General features: G+C 45.6%; 1 protein-coding gene across 2 annotated transcripts in view; it reads right to left on the bottom strand.

Moving 5' to 3' along the window:
* Nucleotides 1-22,398, bottom strand: part of LOC126419057 (uncharacterized) — a 403,014-nt gene that overhangs the window by 77,500 nt on the left and 303,116 nt on the right. For both annotated transcript variants that reach the window (XM_050086133.1, XM_050086132.1), the window contains exon 2: nucleotides 8,914-9,192. In XM_050086133.1, the coding sequence (XP_049942090.1) occupies nucleotides 8,914-9,192 (279 nt within the window). The remainder of the gene's footprint in view (nucleotides 1-8,913; nucleotides 9,193-22,398) is intronic.

Here is a 22,398-nt window from a genome sequence, read left to right as displayed (position 1 = left end):
ATCAGCCACAGTTAAGTTACGTCACACGCTGATTGTATAATTAAAACCTGTTCACACTTTCTCGTTCTGTGAGCAGACGGTAGCGTGCGCCGTGAGAGCTGCAGCAGCCGGTACAGCCGAGCACTGTGAGTACCGCATTGTCGGCGCTTCTGCTGCGCAAAGTGGAAGGTAATAGGACGGTCGGATGTCGACGAGCCGTGCTTTCCAGCATGCCGCGACTTGGATTTATTGCTGAATACGAGCAGTTTTGAAAGCATTTTTGCTATCTTTGAAAGTAATTATATGCACTTATATTCCTCAATTCTTGCATACCAGTTTCATTGGAAGTCACGTTGCTATTCTAAAGAATTTAGGCCGACGTGCTCGGAGCAGTCGTTATATATTCACTAAATGTAGAAAGTGCTACTTGCCTTCAGAAATTAGTGGAAGGTCTCGTGTTTGCTTGCTGCAGTTGTAATCCAGGGTAGTTATGCAATGTGACTCCGATAATTGGCGATTCTGTGGACGAACGTTGAGCAGGAAAGGTAGGTTTTCGAGGAGAAGCAGTACTGCTATATACATGGTGTCCCAAAAATGTTGCGACAGACTTCGAGGGGTTGTAGAGGAACAAACCGAGCATAGGAACCCGTGCCCGGAAACGTCATCCAACGATGCCGGCGCCTGCGGCAGTAAACGTGGGTCTGTACGCTGACGGTCCGTAGGCGCAACGTCACGCAATGTTGCTTGTCCTTCAGTGGTAGCGACCGATTGCCACGATCGCCAGTGGAGAAGATGGAGTTAGGTGCCGCGTAGACAGTCCTTGTACCCTACGAATGCGATGTCCTGTTGCCTCGCTGGATGACGGGTTCGGACACGGGTTTCCATCGTCGGTTTATTTTTCTCCTGGAACCCTCAAAATTTTGCAATGTGTTTCGGTGCACAGGAGGTGTCTGAAACCGTACTCCAGCAGGGCAACAGTGCATTCGATTCGAAGGGTACAAGGCCTGTCTACGCGGCAGTTAGGTCCATCTTCTCCACTGGCGATCGTGGCGTTAAGTCGCCATCACTCGACGACAAGCGACATTGCGAGGCGCTCCGCCTACGGTTCGTCAGCGTTCAGATTCACGCTTGCTGCCGCAGCGGTGGCCCAGTGATGGTCGCCGGCGCCTGTTGACTTCGACGCTCTGTAGCGTCTTTGGATGACCTTTCCGGACACAGATTCCTATGCTCGGTTTGTTGCTCAACACATACTCTACAACCCCCTCGAAGTTTGGTGCAACATTTTTGGGACACACTATATACAGGGTGGTCAGAAACAGTGTGGGAAGCTTGAAAGGATGTTGCAGGGTAGGTTGAGTTGGGAAATAACCGTTAAAAAAATTCGGTACGGTGCGCTCTTTCGGTATTAATTAGCATTGAGGTTAGACAGTCAGGCCGTCGCGCGCAAATTCGAGCTGTTGGCAGATATTGTCAGTTGTTCTCATATTGGAGATGATAGCGCACGAGCCTTCGGCTCGGGTTCGATCCCATGTCCGACTTCTGTATCGCTCTCTTGATCGAACGGACACGTTTGGCGACTACCTTGTATGTCTGTGGCGCGCAGCTTGAATTTCCGCGCACAGCTGCCTGCCTGACTGCATAGCTTCAATGCTAATTAACTCGGAAACGGGGCAACGTATCGAATTTTTTTTCTTAACAGTTATTTCTCTGTACACCCTACGCTGCAACACCCTTACAAGCGTTTCAGGCCGCTCCTGACCACCCTGTATGAATTGTGATTGTCTGGTGGACTGTATTGCCGCGCGGGACTAGCCGGGCGATCTAGGGCGCTGCAGTCATGGACTGTGCAGCTGGTCCCGGCGGAGGCTGAGTCCTCCCTTGGGCATGGGTGTGTGTGTGTTTGTCCTTAGGATAGTTTAGGTTAAGTAGTGTGTAAGGTTAGGGACTGATGATGACCTTAGCAGTTAAGTCCCATAAGATTTTACATACAAATGAACATTTTTTTCTTTTTTTTTTGGACTGTATTTCTGGTCAATTATGCAGACAGAGTGCGCATGCCCCTAGAAATGCAGAGGCTATAAGCGACGTCGCATACACATTTTCACAGAGAGTGGGACGTTTATTACAACTATTCACGTTCATGTAAATTCACTTTCTTTTGCTAGGACCACAGCTAACCGTTGCACTAAAGTAAGTGTTCGGTACTTAGTGCATATTCTATGAGATTAGCAGTCAGATGACGCTACTAATTTGCTTCTTGGGACAAAATATTGTACACCAGAGGGAAATTTTTTGATTTGAGGCTTATTCGGACTTACTTTCGTGAGTAACGCGTATTTTAAATCCTAACGGGTATCTTAGCTATCTTACAACGTATGCGAAAGACACCTGTAAATGTCAAGTTACACTCTACCTAATCTACGGTTCGATAGTTTTCGTGCAGTACATAAATGACATAATAAATAGTAAAAGATTACCGGCAGTACTGGTTCCACTGGTAGGAAAAGAAACATAAATAAATGTGTGAGAGAGGAAAAGTTAGCCGACGACTCCTCTTTGTTTTTTGATTGTTTGTTTTGCACTTAATTAGAACAGCGCATCGTTCAGTGTGAAACGTCACCTTTGAACAATTTATACAAGACTGTGCTTAAACTGACACACAATGTTTTTAGCGCAACGCAATCTGACTTTCAAAATTCCCTACAAAAGAATGGCCTTGACTAACATTAAACTATACCTTTCACAAAAAACACTTACCTCACAAAAATCTTCGCTACTCAAGCTACTGCAATACAGCAAGCGCCACTACTGCCAGCTAAATAAAAGATTCAAACTACTGAAGGCACTAACTACTGATAGGGATAGTTAGCAAATGAAAGATATTAATAAAGAACAAACAATGTATTTACCTTGATATCATCATATATAAATATAGCAGTTCATGAAAATTTCAAAACTCCGTCATCTCTCTCCCCACATCCACCACTGCTGGCGGCTCACCTCCAACTGCCAACGCTACGCGCTGTTCACATCCAGCTGCCGCTGCCCAACACTACAATGGCAGACAACAATGCAAACTAGCCACAGACTGCACACAGCACAGCCAGTGATTTTCATACAGAGGTGGCGTTACCAATAAAAAAACCTAAACAGCCTACTTACATAAAGAAAACATGAACAGCCTACTTACATAGCCCCCATGCTCCCCACAAAAAAATTTTCAAATTGGATTGGGCAGTGGCCAATACAGATTTGAAAAGCAGTGGTGGATGTGGGGAGAGAGATGACGGAGTTTTGAAATTTTCATGAACTGCTATACTTATATATGATGATATCAAGGTAAATACATTGTTTGTTTATTAATATCTTTCATTTGCTAACTATCCCTATCAGTAGTTAGTGCCTTCAGTAGTTTGAATCTTTTATTTAGCTGGCAGTAGTGGCGCTTGCTGTATTGCAGTAGCTTGAGTAGCGAAGATTTTTGTGAGGTAAGTGATTTGTGAAAGGTATAGTTTAATGTTAGTCAGGGCCATTCTTTTGTAGGGAATTTTGAAAGTCAGATTGCGTTGCGCTAAAAACATTGTATGTCAGTTTAAGCACAGTCTTGTATAAATTGTTCAAAGGTGACGTTTCAAGTGTTAGTCCATTGTGCGTTCTACATCTTTACGAAATATAAACTGCATTTTATAAGTACAAAAAAGCTACTAGCGTAATTTCTGAACTTTTATGTAACTAAAACAATTTATTTTGATGGAAGTACGGTTTACACGCACAATAACAAGAAATCTATATACGAGTAATTATTGTGTTATTTTGTACTCAACAGAACGCTCTTCCTCATAATCAAAGACAAGGGATTCCTGTTATTGGTGAAAGTTGTTTATGAATAACAAAGGTATGTTTTATATATGCTGACCCCAGTAGTGAGGCGATGTTATGTTTTTGTTTTGCGGTTTTTTTTAAATTTGCATTTTTTGAGGAAATTGCGTTTCTGGCACTATGTGATACATCTGTATCTTTTTTTTCACTACAACATCGCTCTGTTTCACGTTACAGATCAACAGTTTTTGATTGAAACATGAATTAAACAATGAAACTTTCCATTTTGCTATAAATAATGTTTATTTTCTGCTACGCGACAGGAGTATAACAACGTAGAACTAAAACATTCTGTAGGTCACGTGGCCCTTTATACTCTTGTATCCACACTCACATTCCAGACGGTTCACGGCGTCTGGTTTCTAGGGGAACCTAGTGACACACTGATCGCATAGGCATACGAAGCCAACGAAATGATGTAACGCCCGACGGATATGCAACACACTTAACGTGGAGGTAACGCGGTAAAACTACTAGGAAAGCTACCGCAGTCCGCGCTTACTTAAGTATAGTCTACGGTGGCTTTACAGCTATGTCTGGAGGAATGTTCGGACGCTGATATGCCAGGTGGCAGAGAAGCGAATGAAACGGGACGGGCAGGAGAGGCTAGGCAGTAGTGCGAGGTGTCCTGATGAACACTTACCAGTCGACGTGCAGGCATGGAAATCAGGACGCGCTCACTCTAAAGATACTTCAGCTATCAAGATATTAGCAGTAAATTTTCAGAGTGTTCGGAATAAAGTTCCTGAATTTACTGCCCTCCAGGAAGCGTGTGACGCGCAAATTATTCTCGGGACTGAGACCTCGCTGAACCCTGAGATAGGAAGTTCTGAAATATTTAGTGAGGGTTGGAACGTGTATTGGAAAGACAGATTAGACAGCGTAGGAGGTGGTGTCTTCATTGCAGTTGACAAAAATATGTGTCTAGTGAGATCGAAGTAGAGTGTGATTGTAAAGTTATCTGTACACGTTTAACAGGGTTAGGGGAAATAAAGTTAATTGCGGGGTGCTATTACCGGCCACCAGGTTCCAACGTGACAGTTCTAGAATCATTCAAAGGGACTCTACACTCTGTATCGCAGAAGTACCCGGATCATGCTATATTAGTCGGAGGCGACTTCAACCTACCTAGTATAGACTGGGATTTCTATGGATTCATTACAGGTGGTACAGACAAGGCGTCGTGTGAATTACTTTTGAACACATTATCCGGAAACTGTCTTGAGCAGCTAAATCGACAGCCAACGCGTAATGGAAATATTTCAGATGTGGTAGCCACGAACAGACCAGACCTCATCGACGGAGTCAGTGTTGAGACAGGGATTAGTGATCATGATGTCATTACGACTATGGTTACGAAAGTTAAAAAGTCGGTGAAGAAGGCTAGGAGAGTATTCTTACTAGAAAGAGCAGATAAGCAGTTGTTAGCATCCCACTTAGTAAATGAATCGAGTTCATTTACTTCCGGTACGATGGACGTGGAAGAATTATGGGTAAATTTTAAACACATTGTAAATCACGCATTGGACAAGTACGTGCCGAAAAAGTGGGTTACGGACGGAAAAGACCCACCGTGGCTTAACAGCGCAATTCGGAGAATGCTCAGGAAGCAAAGGCAGTTGCACTCGCGGTACAAGAAAGATCGGGAGAATGAGGACAGGTAAAAGTTAGTAGAGATTCGTGCTGCCGTAAAAAGAGCAATGCGTGAAGCATTCAACCACTACCACCGTCATACCTTAGCAAAATATCTTGCTGAAAACCCAAGGAAATTCTGGTCTTACGTAAAATCGGTAAGCGGGTCGAAGGCTTCCATCCAGTTGTAACGCCGGAAATGCATATCCTCCTATTACCATCCATTGTACTATAAATTTGTTTTCCTTAATTTTGTTACCTGAAGATATAACATTTCTGTGTCTTTGTATATTGTAATTGTTTTACTATTTGTATATATATATGCATTTATGTCGATGTATAATTGGTTTGTTTTGTGAATATTATTTATATTTTACGCTGGGTCTTGCCTAGGGAAAACTGCTATCGAACGATTACATCGATAGGTCGTGTGAAGAATCAAAGTGTGTAGGATCTTTGGTAGTGTTAACTCTGTCGCGTGGAGCGCGGGCAGAGAGGGAGTCTGGCTGGAGTAGCGAGTGGAGCACGTGTGTTGTGTGAAGCTCCCGCGAGTTGCCGCGATTTGGGGGTTTGTCAGCATGTAATTGCGCTCGACTTGTGATGATAGATTCTGACATGGTGTCGCGGACGGGAAGCATTAGCTGGCGCACGTCAAGAGCCCGTTTCGTCTGGTGACCGTGTCGAGAAGAAGGCGCGCCAACATCCAGCTTCTGCAACAGCGACGGCCGACAATGAGTGACTGTCGCCACATCCTCGATCGACGGCTTCAAACCTTCAATCAACCAACAAGGAAGACTAAAAGCACGTAAAGTTTCAGAACTGTATGGCAGACCTCAGCTTTTCAAACTGTTCCATTTGCCTCGCAAAATTACAGCAACTTAGCATGAACTTTTGTTACTCATTGTCCCAATTGCATTACCAAGCAGGGTCCCTTCCTTTTCCGAAATGAACCCGAGTGTCGTTGAAATTCAGACGCCAGCATTAAAGTACAATCATTCCATTTCACTGCTTTAATTTCAAAGTTCAGTTTAAGTATTCATAGCTGGCTACAATATTTAGATTACGCAAGCACAAATTAAGAGTGCGAGTTTTGTTACCGTATTTTAGCTTACCTGTGACTGCAGCTCAGCTTGGTACGTACTAAATTTTACTATTGTTAATTGTTCAGAATCATTTAATTCAAGTTCAAAGCTAAATCTCTTATTTCTAAATTGCGTAGATTCAAGTAGCTTTTGAAATGATTGTTGAGGTAGTCCAAGACTAACCGTATTTTACTGAATTTCGATGTGCTTAAGAAAGAAAGCTTCTTATTAATTTCAGTCACTAAATTAACTTTCAGTTTTCCGGTTTTATTAATTCTTTTGCTAAATTAAGTCAGAGTGCAGCGAAAGTTATTACTTTTGACAAACTTTCAGTTTTCACACTACACGTGTCAACCTTCAGTTGCCACGCTTCTAGTGCTAATTATATGTGTAATTACCTTTCTTTTTCAGTTACTATAGTAATTGTCCTTAGGACTGGCGACCGTAATTTCCCCCAAATCTCAAATATCTAATTACCGCTAGTTAATTGTTAACGTAACGGCCGCACATTTACTTTCTTCATTAACTTTACCCCTTTTCAAAATTAATTTCCACCAGATTCATTTGCATTATTCCTTTCACTTAGATGTAACCCTTTCCTCCCTCTTTACCGACAGATTAACTTCGGTGACGATTGCTTTTCCCAAATTTCCATTAGGTACACGCGGTTTAATTTTTCACTGTCATTAAGGTCGATAAGTGAGGGGGAGGTTACACAGTCACTCACTGATCAGTCTGGCCTGGCAACGGAAGACAGCAAAACGAAAGCTGAAATTTTAAATTTAGTATTTGAGAAATATTTCACGCAGGAGGATCGTACAAACATACCGCCGTTTTAGTCTCGTACAGATTCCCGTATGGAGGACATAGTGATAGACATTCCTGGGGTTGTGAAGCAGCTGAATGGGTCGAAAATAAATAAATCGCCAGGTCCTGATGGGATTACAATTCGGTTTTACAGAGAGTACTCTACTGCATTGGCTCCTTACTTAGCTTGCATTTATCGCGAATCTCTTGCCCAACGTAAAGTCCCGAGCGACTGGAAAAAAGCGCAGGTGACGCCTGTATATAAGAAGGATAGAAGGACGGATCCTCAAAATTACAGACCAATATGCCTAACATAGGTTTGTTGCAGGATTCTCGAACATATTCTCAGTTCCAATATAATGAATTTCCTCGAGACGGAGAAGTTGCTGTCCATGCATCAGCACGGCTTTAGAAAGCATCGCTCCTGCGAAACGCAACTCGCCTTTTTTTCTCATGATATCTTGCGAACCATGGATGAAGGGTATCAGACGGATGCCATATTCCTCGACATCCGGAAAGCGTTTGACTCGGTGCCCCACTGCAGACTCCTAACTAAGGTACGAGTATGTGAGCGGCTCGAAGACTTCTTAAGTAATAGAACCCAGTACGTTGTCCTCGATGGTGAGTGTTCATCGGAGGTGAGGGTATCATGTGGAGTGCCTCAGGGAAGTGTGGAAGGTCCGCTGTTGTTTTCTATCTACATAAATGATCTTTTGGATAGGATGGCTGGCAATGTGCGGCTGTTTGCTTATGATGCTGTGGTGTACGGGAAGGTGTCGTCGTTGAGTGACTGTAGGAGGACAGAAGATGACTTGGACAGGATTTGTGATTGGTGTAAAGAATGGCAGCTAACTCTAAATATAGATAAATGTAAATTAATGCAGATGAATAGGAAAAAGAGTCCCGTAATGTTTGAATACTCCAGCAGTAGTGTAGAGCTTGGCACAGTCACGTCGATTAAATATTTGGGCGTAACATTGCAGAGCGATATGAAGTGGGACAAGCATGTAACGGCAGTTGTGGGGAAGGCGGATAGTCATGTTCGGTAAAGGAGTCCGCTTATAGAACGCTGGTGCGACTTATTCTCGAGTACTGCTCGAGCGTTTGGGATTCCTATCAGGTCGGATTGAGGGAGGACATAGAAGCAATTCAGAGGCGGGCTGCTAGACTTGTTACTGGTAGGTTTGATCGTCACGCGAGTGTTACGGAAATGCTTCAGGAACTTGGGTGGGAGTCTCTGGAGGAAAGGAGGCTTTCTTTTTGTGAATTGCTACTGAGGAAATTTAGAGAACCAGTATTTGAGGCTGACTGCAGTACAATTTTACTGCCGGCAACTTATATTTCGCGGAAAGACCACAAAGATAAGATAAGACAGATTAGGGCTCGTACAGAGGCATATAGGCAGTCATTCTGTCGTTCTGTTTGGGAGTGGAACAGGGAGAGAAGATGCTAGTTGTGTTACGATGTACCCTCCGCCACGGACCGTATGGTGGACTGCGGAGTATGTATGTAATGTAGATGTAGGTGTGGGTACCTGCTTGGCGAGGGCGGCGGAGTCGTGCAGGACGCGGATGCGGTCCCCGGGCACGGCCAGCAGCGGCACGGCGACCAGCGTGTCGTCGACGGCGGCGGGCGGCTCGGCCAGCACGGTGAGCAGCGGCTGTGCGGCGGCCGGCCGGTGGTAGAGGTGGCCGTAGCCGAGCCCTAGGCCCAGGCCGTAGCTGGGGTAGGCGCCCGCGTAGCCGCGCCCGTACGCGCCCGACCACGACGCCGCCGCCGCCGCCAGCGCGCACAGCAGCCACGCCGCTCTCGTCTGCAACACCACCGACACACACACACACCGGTCAGCCACTGTCACCACTGAATGTGAAGCCTAACTTAACACCGACACACTGCGTTGCCAAACTAAGTTTCAGAACTGGGCTCCCAGCCACTACGGATGCGCGACCTGCAGTCGCCAAACTCTGCGGCGAAACTATCCACTTTCGTGGCGTTCCAAATTCCGCGAACACGAAGCTACACTACTGGCCATTAAAATTGCTACGCCAAGAAGAAATGCAGGTGATAAACGGGTATTCGTTGTACAAATATATTATACTAGAACTGACATCTGATTATATTTTCACGCATTTTTTGTGCATAGATCCTGAGAAATCAGTACCCGGAACAACCACCTCTGGCCGTAATAACGGCCTTGACACGCCTGGGCATTGAGTCAAACAGAGCTTCGATGGCGTGTACAGGTACAGCTGCCCATGCAGCTTCAACACGATACCACAGTTCATCGAGAGTACTGGCTGGCGTATGGTGACGAGCCAGTTGCTCGGCCACCATTCACCAGACGTTTTCAATTGGTGAGAGATCTGGAGAATGTGCCGGCCAGGGCACCAGTCGAACATTTTCTGTATCCAGAAAGGCCCGTACAGGACCTGCAACATGCGGTCGTGCATTATCCTGCTGAAAAGTAGGGTTTCGCAGGGATCGAATGAATGGTAGAGCCACGGCTCGTAACACATCAGAAATGTAACGTCCTCTGTTCAAAGTACCGTCAATGCGAACAAGAGGTCACTGAGACGTGTAACCAATGGCACCCCATACCATCACGCTCGGTGATTTTCCAGTATGGCGATGACGAATACACGCTTCCAATGTGCGTTCACTGCGATGTCGCCAAACACGGATGCGACCATCGTGATGCTGTAAACAGAACCTGGATTAATCCGGAAAAAAATGACGTTTTGCCATTCGTGCACCCAGGTTCGTCGTTGAGTACACCATCGCAGGCGCTCCTGTCTGTGATGCAGCGTCAAGGGTAACCGCAGCCGTGGTCTCCGAGCTGATAGTCCATGCTGCTGCAAATGTCGTCGAACTGTTCCTGCAGATGGTTGTTGTCTTGGAAACGTCCCCATCTGTTGACTCAGGGATCGAGACGTGGCTGCACGATCCGTCACAGCCGTGCGGATAAGATGCCTGTCATCTCGACTGCTAGTGATACGAGGCCGTTCGGATCCAGCACGGCGTTCCGTATTACCTTCCTGAACCCACCGATTGCATATTTTGCTAACAGACATTGGATATCGACCAACGCGACTAACAATGTCGCGATATGATAAACTGCAATCGCGATAAGCGGAAACGTGATGGTACGCATTTCTCCTCCTTACACGAGGCATCACAACAACGTTTCACCAGACAACGCCGGTCAACTTCTGTTTGTGTATGAGAAATCGGTTGGAAACTTTCCTCATGTCAGCACGTTGGAGGTGCCGCCACCGGCGCCAACCTTGTCTGAATGCTCCGAAAACCTAATATTTGCATGTCGCAGCATCTTCTTCCTGTCGGTTAAATTTCGAGTCTGTAGCACGTCAGCTTCGTGGTGTACCAATTTTAATGGCCAGTAGTGTATTAGATGCGTGAGTTTTTAAATTAGGTGGTGTTTCACTTATTCCGACACGTAGTCGGTAACTGATAAAAATGACAGGTTTTTTTCGGCAGGTAACACTGTGTACTGGTGCATGTGGGACGTTTTGACAATCGTTACGAGAACGAAGTGCCACGAACTGCTCCACCCGAGAAATTTCTTCGTCATTCTTGTAAAGTCGTCAGATGATCGAAACAAACTGCAAAATGATTTACACAAGATACCTGTATAATGCAAAAAGTGGCAACTGATTCTAAATCATGAAAGTTTGAAGTTATCCACATGACTATTAAACGAAATCCGCTGAATTTCCGTTAGCCTATAAATTACACAAATTTAAAGACTGTAAATTCAACTAAATGTTTAGGGATTACAATTACGAATAACTAAATTGGAAGCATTAGATAGATAATCTTGTGACGAAAGCAAACCAACGACTGCGAAAGATCCATACCCAAAGACTGGAAAATTGCACAGGTCACAGCAATATTCAAGAAAGGTAGTAGGAGTAATCCACTTAATTACAGGCCCTTATCATTAACGTCGATATGCCGCAGCATTCTGGAACATATAATGTGTTCGAACACTGTGAATTACGTCGAGGAAAACGTTGTATTAACACACAGACAACACGGATGTAGAAAACATTGTTCTTCAGAAAGAGAACTAGCTCTTTACTTGAACGAAGTGTTGACTGCTATTCCCAAGCGATTTCAAAAAAATTGGAAACTTGTGGTAAGATCTTATGGGACCAAACTGCTGAGGTCATCGGTCCCTAGCCGGTCACTGTGGCCGGCCGCTGGTGGCCGAGCGGTTCTGGCGCTACAGTCTGGAACCGCGCGACCGCTACGGTCGCAGGTTCGAATCCTGCCTCGGGCATGGATGTGTGTGTTGTCCTTAGGTTAGTTAGGTTTAAGTAGTTCTAAGTTCTAGGGGACTTATGACCTCAGCAGTTGAGTCCCGTAGTGCTCAGAGCCATTTGAACCGGTCACTGTGGCCGAGCGGTTCTAGGCGCTTCAGTCCGGAACCTCGCCGCTGCTACGGTCGCAGCTGCGAATCCTGCCTCGGACATGGATGTGTGTGATGTCCTTAGATTAGTTAGGTATAAGTAGGGACTGACGACGTCAGAAGTCCCATAGTGATTAGAGCAATTGGAATATTTTGAACTACCGGTCCCTAAGCCTACACCCTACTTACTGGAATTCCGGAAGGCTTCTGACATTGTAGCACACATGTGGTTTCTAGTGAAATTGTGTGCTTATGGAATATCGTCTCAGTTATGTGACTGGATTCGTGATTTCCTGTCAGAGAGGTCACAATTTGTAATAATTGGTGGAAAGTCATCGAGTAAAAGACAAGTGATTTCTTACGTTCCCCAAGGCAATGTTAGAGGCACTCTCCTGTTCCCTATCTGTATAAACGATATGGGAGACAATCTCGTCGTTTGCAGATGACGCTGTGGTTAATCGACTAGTGATGTAATCAGGAGATCGAAAAAAATTGCAAAACAATTTTAAAAAGATGTCTGTAAGGTGCGAAAATTTTCAAATGACCCTAAATAATGAGAAGTGTGACGTCATCCACATGAGTGCAAAAGGAATCCGTTAAACTTTGGTTACACGATAAATCAGTCAAATCTAAAGGCCGTAAATTCAACTAAATATCTAGGAATTGCAAACTGCGTTTTAGTGGCAGAACACTTAAGAAATGTAACAGATCTACTAAGGAGACTGCCTACACTGCGCTTCTCCGTCCTGCAGCGCGGCCTGGAATCCTTACCAGATAGGATTGACAGAGCACACCGAAAAAGTTCAAAGAAGGGCAGCACGTCTTGTACTATCGCGACATAGAGGAGAGAGTGTCACTGAAATGATATTTGGGATGGACATCATTAAAACAAAGGCGTTTTCCGTTGCGGCGGAATTTTCTCACGAAATTCCAATGAACAATTTTCGCCTCAGAATGCGAAAATATTTTGTTGGTGCCGACGTACATAGGGACAAACGATCACCATGAAAGAATAAGGGAAATCACAGCTCTTACGGAAAGATAGAGGTCCTCTTTCTTTCCGCGCTCTATACGAGATTGGAATAATAGAGAATTGTGAAGCTGGTTGAATGAACCCTCACCCAGACACTTAAATGTTGTTTTCAGCGTATCCATGTAGATGTAGATGTAGATATTGGCAGAACACTTAGAAAACATAACAGTTCTACTATTACGCTTTTCCAGCCTCGTCTGGAGTATTGCTGTGAGGAGTGGGATCTGCATTAGATGGGATTGACGGATGACACTGAAAAAAGTTCAAAAAAGGACAGCTTGTTTTGCACTATCGCGAACCAGGGCAGAGTACCATAGATATCATACTCGATTTGGGATGGCTATCGTTCCAACAAAGATGTTTTTCGCTGTCGCAGCACCTTCTCGTGAAACTGCAAACCACCAACTTTCTCCTAAGACTGTGAAGATACTTCGTTGGCGCTCGCCTACATACGGAGAACTGATCAGCATAACAAAATAAATCATAACTCACACGGAAAGGTTTAAGTGTTCGTTTTCCCGCATACTTTTCGAGAGTGTTACGGTAGAGAAATATGTTAAAGGTAATTCCATGAACCCAGTGCCAGGTAGTTAATAGTGAATTGTAGAGTAAATCATGTAGATATGAACATCAAAGGACTGAGGATGAGCAGTTACTGGTCAACAGTGGATATTCCTTTCATATAGCATCTTAAACTCTGTGAATTGTTCTGGCGTCAGCCGGCCGGTGTGACCGAGCGGTTCTAGGTGCTACAGTCTGGAACCGTGTGACTGCTACGGTCGCAGGTTCGAATCCTGCCTCGGGCATGGATGTGTGTGATGTCCTTAGGTTAGTTAGGTTTAAGTAGTTCTAAGTTCTAGGGGACTGATGACCTCAGAAGTTAAGTCCTATAGTGCTCAGAGCCGTTTGAACCATTTGTTCTGGCGTCATTGTAGGGTAGTTGAAGTAGGTTCTGCAGTAACCTACTAAAATTTTGTCGCTCAGCACTTTACCCAGCATTCTCTCTCTATCCAGTCAACTACCAATGTAAGTGCCACAACATTCATTTCAGAGACGGAAATGTTTTTTCGCTATTAGTTTCGCAACGCTTGTTTCGAAAAATTAGTTTCGCAGCTCAATGGCTCCATGTATATCAGCCTCAAGTACTGTTCTAAAGACTGTGACGTTAGGTGAACACAATGTAAAATTAGCAGACCGGACTAAACACGGGTGCCCCCTGAGGAGCCACCCCACCTCTGGCCTCGATAACGTTCGCAGACGAAGCCAGTCCACGAGTTTCTTCAGGTGTGCCACATACAGCTGGGGACAGTCAGTGACGCGGAGCTACCAGTCTGCGGGGACTTGAGTCGGTACGTTTCAGCCGCTATTCCACACAGCCCCAGACGTAATGTAGGTGATTAAAATCGGGAGATACAGCGGGCCACTCGGTGGTGCGATTGGGCGCTCGAGTGTTCGTCATTCCAGGAACAAATGCTTGAATGCCTGTGAAACGGCTGTTCTCCTCACAAGAGGACTGTCCACAGCATTCTCAACATGCAGATGTACGAGACGGTGCAACGCGGGAGAGGGCCCAGGACATGGAACGAAACACACGCACAAAACATCACGGAACCACGTCCGGTCTCAACTATACCCTCTGTAATCGTCAAGTTGAAGCCCTCCTCCCTGGGTGGCCGGCGCCATCGCTGCATCCAGTAGTCGGCTAGTGTCCTGTGTGTGTTTTGTTTTTGTTTTGCCCGCTGATGTTGTTCAGCTTTATGAGCAGCTCTTAGGCTGGAACGTACCCTACTCCAAACGTCCAGGGCACGCAGTTCCCTCCGTAATGTTCGTTCGGAAACTATCTGAGCTGGACCTGCATTCACTGACAGCTTGGATTCCTCTTGGTTTTGAGGCCGATTGTCACTGACATGGCGCGATACTCGTCTCCCGTCCCTGTCGGTGAAAACCTTTTTGCGACCATTGTTTTTTGACGCCGTGTTACAGGGCTGCCAGCAGCGCAGCATTCCTATTAGACACGTTGGACAATCCGCGCTGATACAACAACACACAGGACAACGTCATTCGCGGCGTGGTGATGGGCACCTCCAAACATGACAGCTCACTCCTCGCATTCTGACACCTCCCCCCGTCGACCAATCTTACTGCGCTGAATCCATATATACATATCCATATATACATATCCATATATACATATATACAGACCAGTTCACTGCCGAGACTTATGTCACGCCGTAACGTGGGTTGCGGAGTATATGGATGTAGATTACAGTAGTCCAATATGTCGCCTATCTGGGAAGCCCGGTTTTGGATAGGATCCTCTGCTAAAATTATTCTAAAGAGCAATCCTATCGGTAAATATTGTATTTAATACAGTTTTGTCGACCATGTATACTGCCCAGTAATTAGCATTAAAGTGGCGGAACTGCATTGTAAAAACTCGCTCCATTGGTGACGTAGCTCGTTACACCTGGAGGATTTGCAAATGCAATAGCGCGTGAATTCCTAAGGGACCAAACTGATGAGATCATCGGTCCCTAGACTTACAGACTACTATGCTAGGAACAACACCCACACACCCATGCCCGAGGGAGGACTTGAACCACCGGCGGGAGGGGCTGCGCATGCGGGAAATGGTGCCTCAAACCACGCGGCCACTCCGCACGACACGTTGTTACAAATTAGTCTCCAAATCTTAATGACGTAAAGTGTCAATATGTGTGCACGGTACCCTTAAGTTTATTTTTAAGTAGGAATAAACGTGTCAACAAATCACCTTTATCGTCACAAAACCCCTTAAGGGGGGTAAGACGTCAAACGGGCCGAGAAGGAGAGGCGCCACAGGACATTTTAATCTGCACTGTCTATACTTTTACAAATAAATTAATAAAGCTTTGTCAGCATGACCAGGAAGGATTAAGGATTCACACTCATAGCCGTGGAAGTTCAAAAACACGAAAAATAATATTTTTTAAATGTGAAATTTCATTATTTTTTTTCACTTACTGTTGGGCTGCATTTGTTGCTATAGGTACACTTATCTTCATAAATAAGAGAGATTCTTCGATGAATTTTGCACAGCTTACAAACCATACTTACAGGTCATACAATGTAAGCTTTCATGGCCGGTATGTCTTCACTTAAAACTTCCGGGCTGATAGGCCGTGGTCAGGCAGTTCGCCGCTTTACCTCCGAGGATGTCTCCCGCAGTCGGAGACGAAACGTCAGGAGAGAGTTTTATACTTCGACCACGGCCTATCAGCCCGGAAGTTTTAAGTGAAGACATACTTACAGATATTTGAAACTCTAGAATTTATTTAATCTATGGAAAAATGAATGGGCTATTACGTTTTAAACTTCGTGTTTAGAGAAAACTCGAATTTTATAGTTAATTATCTCAATTTTTAGCACAGTTTTTAACAGATTTGGGAAATTCTAGAGTTTCATGCACCTGTAAGTATGGTTTGTATGCTGTGCAAAATTCATCGAAGAATCTCTTACTTATTAAGAAAAACGTACCTTCAGCAACAAATGCAGCCAATACCAAGTGAAATTTCACATGTAAAAAAAATTGTTTTGTTATGTTTTTGAACTTCCTGCACTATGAGTGTGAATCCTGAATCCTTCCTGGTCACGCTAACAAAGTTTTATGAATTTGTTTGTAAAAGTATAGACAGTGTAAATTAAAATGTCCTGTTGTGCCTCTCCTGCTGCAAGTCTGCCCGTTTTACGTCCTACCCCCCTTAAATTCCATAGCCTCAGTTGCATTTAACGTCAAATATAATAGCGTCATTGTTAGTACATTTTGCGTGAGTCCATATCTTGTACTGCGTGCGCTGCACCCATTGTTGCCATATGTCAACAGACATCGAAGTTTCAGTCATGTGAGGCGCACAGAGTTAAATCTTTGCCATTAGAACTTGACGGTAAGTGCTGTAGTTCTACAGGCTGTTTTCAATAAGTAGGCGTAGATTCGTGCTTCTTCGACTTCATATGCATTTGCTTTCTTTTTTGTTTTCGTGATTCTGCTTTTATGACTCTCTTCATTGGAGTACTAGTCGAGAAGGCAGATTAGTTTTTCTTTCCGATTGTCTGCTTTCTGTTCTCTTTACTCCGTGAGTGTGGGGCAAAGATCCTGCGGACTGAGTTACAGTGCAACATGCTCTCCCACCCCTCTTACAACATGCCCCAACTCGTGCCGTGACGTCACAGTAAACAGCGCAGCACTATGCATTGGTTTTACCATAAACGCGCTCCCAATATTTCAGTACGTAGTTTAACTGCGCATTGACTGTTTAAAACGGTTTTGGAGCTGCAGCATTCGTAAGAAGACAAAATATCTAGGTTCTAAGCAGGATTTTACAACTATCGTAGCAATTTCACACGCTAGTGCTGACAATAACAGCCTCGAAATTTGTCTTGTCCTAAAAGTGCTGCTGCTAGCGGCCTTGGGGTAAAACAGACTGCAACAGAATACTCTTGTCAAAATTTATCGTCCTTCATTGTTGGTGCGACAGTTAAGTACTGTGTGAGCACGAATGTATTTTTGATACAGAGGCAGTAACGAGGCGATGAAGGGGATTACGGCAGGGGGCATACGAACGACAGCTCCACCAAAGCACTCGTCACTTTATCGCCGAGTAACGTCAAGCAGCGAGCAGCCGTATCATCCAGAACCACCTCCTCCCTACAGAATAAACGTGTGCCTCTGCTCGTAGTACGTCACAGCCACAGGTAACTCGCAAATACATCACCACTGCTATCTCGAAAGGACGCCTAGCTGATGAGTCGCAAAACGGGCTAGAAGGGTTCGAAGACCTGGTACGACAACGTCAAAATCGCGCCATGCTAATTGTTATTTAGAGCTTTTCCTTTTTGATACTGACCTCAAGAAACGAATCGTACGGATATTCACAGCAAAAAATGCGGGATGCATATTGAAGAGAGAATCTCTAGAACGGGCCTTGAATGCGTTACCTGTAGTTTAAGTGAGCACAGCCAGAAGACATTCTCATCCAGATTCTGGTCTCCAGCTTCCGCTGCAACTGTCTGTCCACACTACACCGTGGCAGAGCACTGCTGGAGTGTTCTCCGTAGTTGGGCCGTTATTTACGCTATCGCTGGGATTGGTAATTTAGATACGGCCAGAACGCTGGTGATTAAAGACGAGGCAATTTACTGGATGGATTCTGTCTTATAGGCGTAGGTGAAGGAACGGCCCTGACCTTTGTCGGAGTGCGCGCGCCCGCTCTCATGAATCGCGATCCACTGTATCTTATTATCTGGGACTTTGTACTTGAGCGATAAGTCTAACCTAAGTGGAAGTCTCCTGGAGACACAGGTGGCAATGTGACTGTTTACCACCACGTCTCCAGGTTTACGACGTATTCGTACAGGGAAGAAAGTCGCCCAATTCTCAGATGGATAAAAGCTAACGTTCGTCGTATTCTGGATGTTCTACGGATCAGTGCAATAGCTGCGTAAAATTTTCTCGGTTTCCTTGTAGTGTAAGAAATTATCTAACTTGCAGCTTTAGAAGTGTTCGGCAGATCGGTGGGTAAGGAGACGGCAGACATATTAGTGTATCATTGTTGCTCAGAGACGGCAACGTGAACGACAGGTTGTCTTATTTCTCGATGCTTATTCGAAACTAGTGCCAGTGGTTGTATGATTCCAATACCAACGTACAGGCTGGCAACGTTTCTTTTTTATTGGGGATCAAAGACTCCAGTTTTCGACTTGACGCGCTTTTACTCGTTGTATTATTATCAGCAACAATTGGTAGGATTTTACTTCAGTCAGTCATAAGCAGTTTCAAATATTCCTGCCCATCATGAAGTGCTTATGAATGCAAAAGCGTTCTATTATAGTCTGGTGACGACTAGAAATCCTAAAAAGTTCAGTAAAATGTCAATAATTTTCGTAGTTGTAATGAGGAACATCGTCCACGATAAATACACTCCTGGAAATTGAAATAAGAACACCGTGAATTCATTGTCTCAGGAAGGGGAAACTTTATTGACACATTCCTGGGGTCAGATACATCACATGATCACACTGACAGAACCACAGGCACATAGACACAGGCAACAGAGCATGCACAATGTCGGCACTAGTACAGTGTATATCCACCTTTCGCAGCAATGCAGGCTGCTATTCTCCCATGGAGACGATCGTAGAGATGCTGGATGTAGTCCTGTGGAACGGCTTGCCATGCCATTTCCACCTGGCGCCTCAGTTGGACCAGCGTTCGTGCTGGACGTGCAGACCGCGTGAGACGACGCTTCATCCAGTCCCAAACATGCTCAATGGGGGACAGATCCGGTGATCTTGCTGGCCAGGGTAGTTGACTTACACCTTCTAGAGCATGTTGGGTGGCACGGGATACATGCGGACGTGCATTGTCCTGTTGGAACAGCAAGTTCCCTTGCCGGTCTAGGAATGGTAGAACGATGGGTTCGATGACGGTTTGGATGTACCGTGCACTATTCAGCGTCCCCTCGACGATCACCAGTGGTGTACGGCCAGTGTAGGAGATCGCTCCCCACACCATGATGCCGGGTGTTGGCCCTGTGTGCCTCGGTCGTATGCAGTCCTGATTGTGGCGCTCACCTGCACGGCGCCAAACACGCATACGACCATCATTGGCACCAAGGCAGAAGCGACTCTCATCGCTGAAGACGACACGTCTCCATTCGTCCCTCCATTCACGCCTGTCGCGACACCACTGGAGGCGGGCTGCACGATGTTGGGGCGTGAGCGGAAGATGGCCTAACGGTGTGCGGGACCGTAGCCCAGCTTCATGGAGACGGTTGCGAATGGTCCTCGCCGATACCCCAGGAGCAACAGTGTCCCTAATTTGCTGGGAAGTGGCGGTGCGGTCCCCTACGGCACTGCGTAGGATCCTACGGTCTTGGCGTGCATCCGTGCGTCGCTGCGGTCCGGTCCCAGGTCGACGGGCACGTGCACCTTCCGCCGACCACTGGCGACAACATCGATGTACTGTGGAGACCTCACGCCCCACGTGTTGAGCAATTCGGCGGTACATCCACCCGGCCTCCCGCATGCCCACTATACGCCCTCGCTCAAAGTCCGTCAACTGCCCATACGGTTCACGTCCACGCTGTCGCGGCATGCTACCAGTGTTAAAGACTGCGATGGAGCTCCGTATGCCACGGCAAACTGGCTCACACTGACGGCGGCGGTGCACAAATGCTGCGCAGCTAGCGCCATTCGACGGCCAAAACCGCGGTTCCTGGTGTGTCCGCTGTGCCGTGCGTGTGATCATTGCTTGTACAGCCCTCTCACAGTGTCAGGAGCAAGTATGGTGGGCCTGACACATCGGTGTCAATGTGTTCTTTTTTCCATTTCCAGGAGTGTATATTAGTGTCATGTGACACTAGTTCATGAAAGGGGAACAGTATTTGGTAAGGTAGTAAGACACGGTTGAAGCCAATTCCCGATGTAATTCAATCTGTAAACTGAGCAAGCAGTCAAGGGAACTCGGAAAAAATTTGGGAACGGTATTATAATTCAGGGAGAAGAAACAAAAAATTGAGTTTAGCCTATGGAATTATAACTCTGTCAAAAACAGCAAATGATTTGGAAGATCAATTGAACGGAAACTACAGTGTCTTGCAATGTATTTGTATTACAAGGTCAACAAAAATAAAACGAGGATAATGGAATGTAGTCGAATCAAATCATGCGATGCCGAAAGAATTGGATTAGGAACTGAGACAATAAAAGTTGTACGTTAGATTTTGTACTTTGGTAGAAAAATCACTGACGACGGCTGAAGTAGAGGGAATACAAAACGCAGAGTAGCCAATAGCAAGTATGGTATCTCTGAAAAGAGGAATTTATTTAACATCAAAGTATTTTCTGAGGGTAATTGGCGTGAAGCCCGTACGGAAGTAAAACGTGGACAATAAAAACAAAAAGTGAGTAGAAACTTTTCAAATTTGTTGTTAGAGAAGAATGCTGATGACTGAATGGGTAGATCGACCTACTAATAAGGAAGTAGCGACTGGAATTGGGGAGAAAAAGAATTTCACTAAGAGAAGGGATTGGTTGATAAGTCACGTCCAAAGGCGTGATGGAATATTGATTGGGTAATAAAGGTCAATACGTGTGTGTGTGTGTGTGTGTGTGTGTGTGTGTGTGTGCGCGCTCGCGGTGTGAATGGGGTTGAGGTTTGGGGGAGGGGGGGGGGGGAGCACTTGCAGGGTGAGTTCAAGACTTAAAATGAAATGAATACCCTTAGATGCTTACAGGCGTTGACATACGTCAACGGAGACAGATGAAAGTGTGTGCCCCGACCGGGACGCGAACCCGGGATCTCCTGCTTACATGGCAGCCGCTCTATCCATCTGAGCCACCGAGGACACAGAGGATAGCGCGACTGCAGGGATTTATCTCTGGCACGCCTCCCGCGAAACCCACATTCTCAACGTATTGTCCCGCACTATATTCGAAGTGGCCCCGCCCATTATCTTCCATTACTCGCGGCGCGTTGCCGATTCCCGTAAGAGTTCTGACACTGTTTGTGCATTCGCATAGAAGAAGAAGATGTTCAAGTGGCCGGTGAGCCTTAGATAGATGCAGGTTTGAAGGCTACAGCAGTTATGCAGAAACGAAGAGGCTTACGCAGGAAAGACTTTTTTGGAGAGTTGAATCACACTAGTCTTTGGACTGGAGACCACGACAACGTGTGATGTTAGTCACTTTATTGACGAAGAAATGATTAATTTAAAAAATGAATGGGCAGTGGAAACGACGGAAGCAACCGTCGTGTAATACAACTACTCTAACTACGAAATGTGTAGCGTTTCAGTAAGAAACTCTTAGAACCACCTGAGGAGAACAACTTGTAACCATTTTCCCAAACAGCCGTCCTCGCCACAAAACGTTCAAGAACCTGCGACGAGCGGTCGCTTTTGCGGTCACCGGTTCTGAAGGCTGCGTCCGTGACTCCCGGCGGCCAAGGTAAGACACAGTTACCGCATCATCGGATCCTGAGGACGTAATCCGCAGATGGGCGGAACGTGAGGGGGCGGAGTTTTATGGTGGTTTCACGACGGAGCGGGCTGCCGTGCACCTGCTGGCGGACATCACGGAAGGTCATCTCTCGGCTCATACGGCCCCCCTGCCTGTTCCTGGCTCAAGGCGACTAGAATAGACGCCTCTGTCGCCGAGGACTGTCTAGCGCTTCTGCAGTGGGCTCACAGGACACAGACCTCTGAAAATTAAGAAACTGCCTTTTCCTTTTTTTAAAAAAAAAAAAAAAACTGCAACAGACTGCAAAAACACGTTTTGGTCGAGCCATTGTGTCTATATGTCATCCAAAGAAACTTTACAATTTGTATCTACGTCTACATCGTACTCAATAAGCCACCTAGTGGTGCGTGTCGGTGGGTACTTCTGACAGCACTATCTGATTCTCCCTACCCTGTTACAATTGCGAATGGGGCGTAGAAGAGAGACTGGCGTTAAGCCTGTGTACTGGCTCCAATTTCTCAAATTTTCTCTTCGTGTTCATTACGAGAGATGTATGTGGG

Source organism: Schistocerca serialis, chromosome 9, assembly GCF_023864345.2.
Source record: "Schistocerca serialis cubense isolate TAMUIC-IGC-003099 chromosome 9, iqSchSeri2.2, whole genome shotgun sequence".
NCBI lineage: Eukaryota > Metazoa > Arthropoda > Insecta > Orthoptera > Acrididae > Schistocerca > Schistocerca serialis.
The sequence above is the reverse complement of the archived record's forward strand: the minus strand, read 5'-3'. Positions and strand labels throughout refer to the sequence as shown.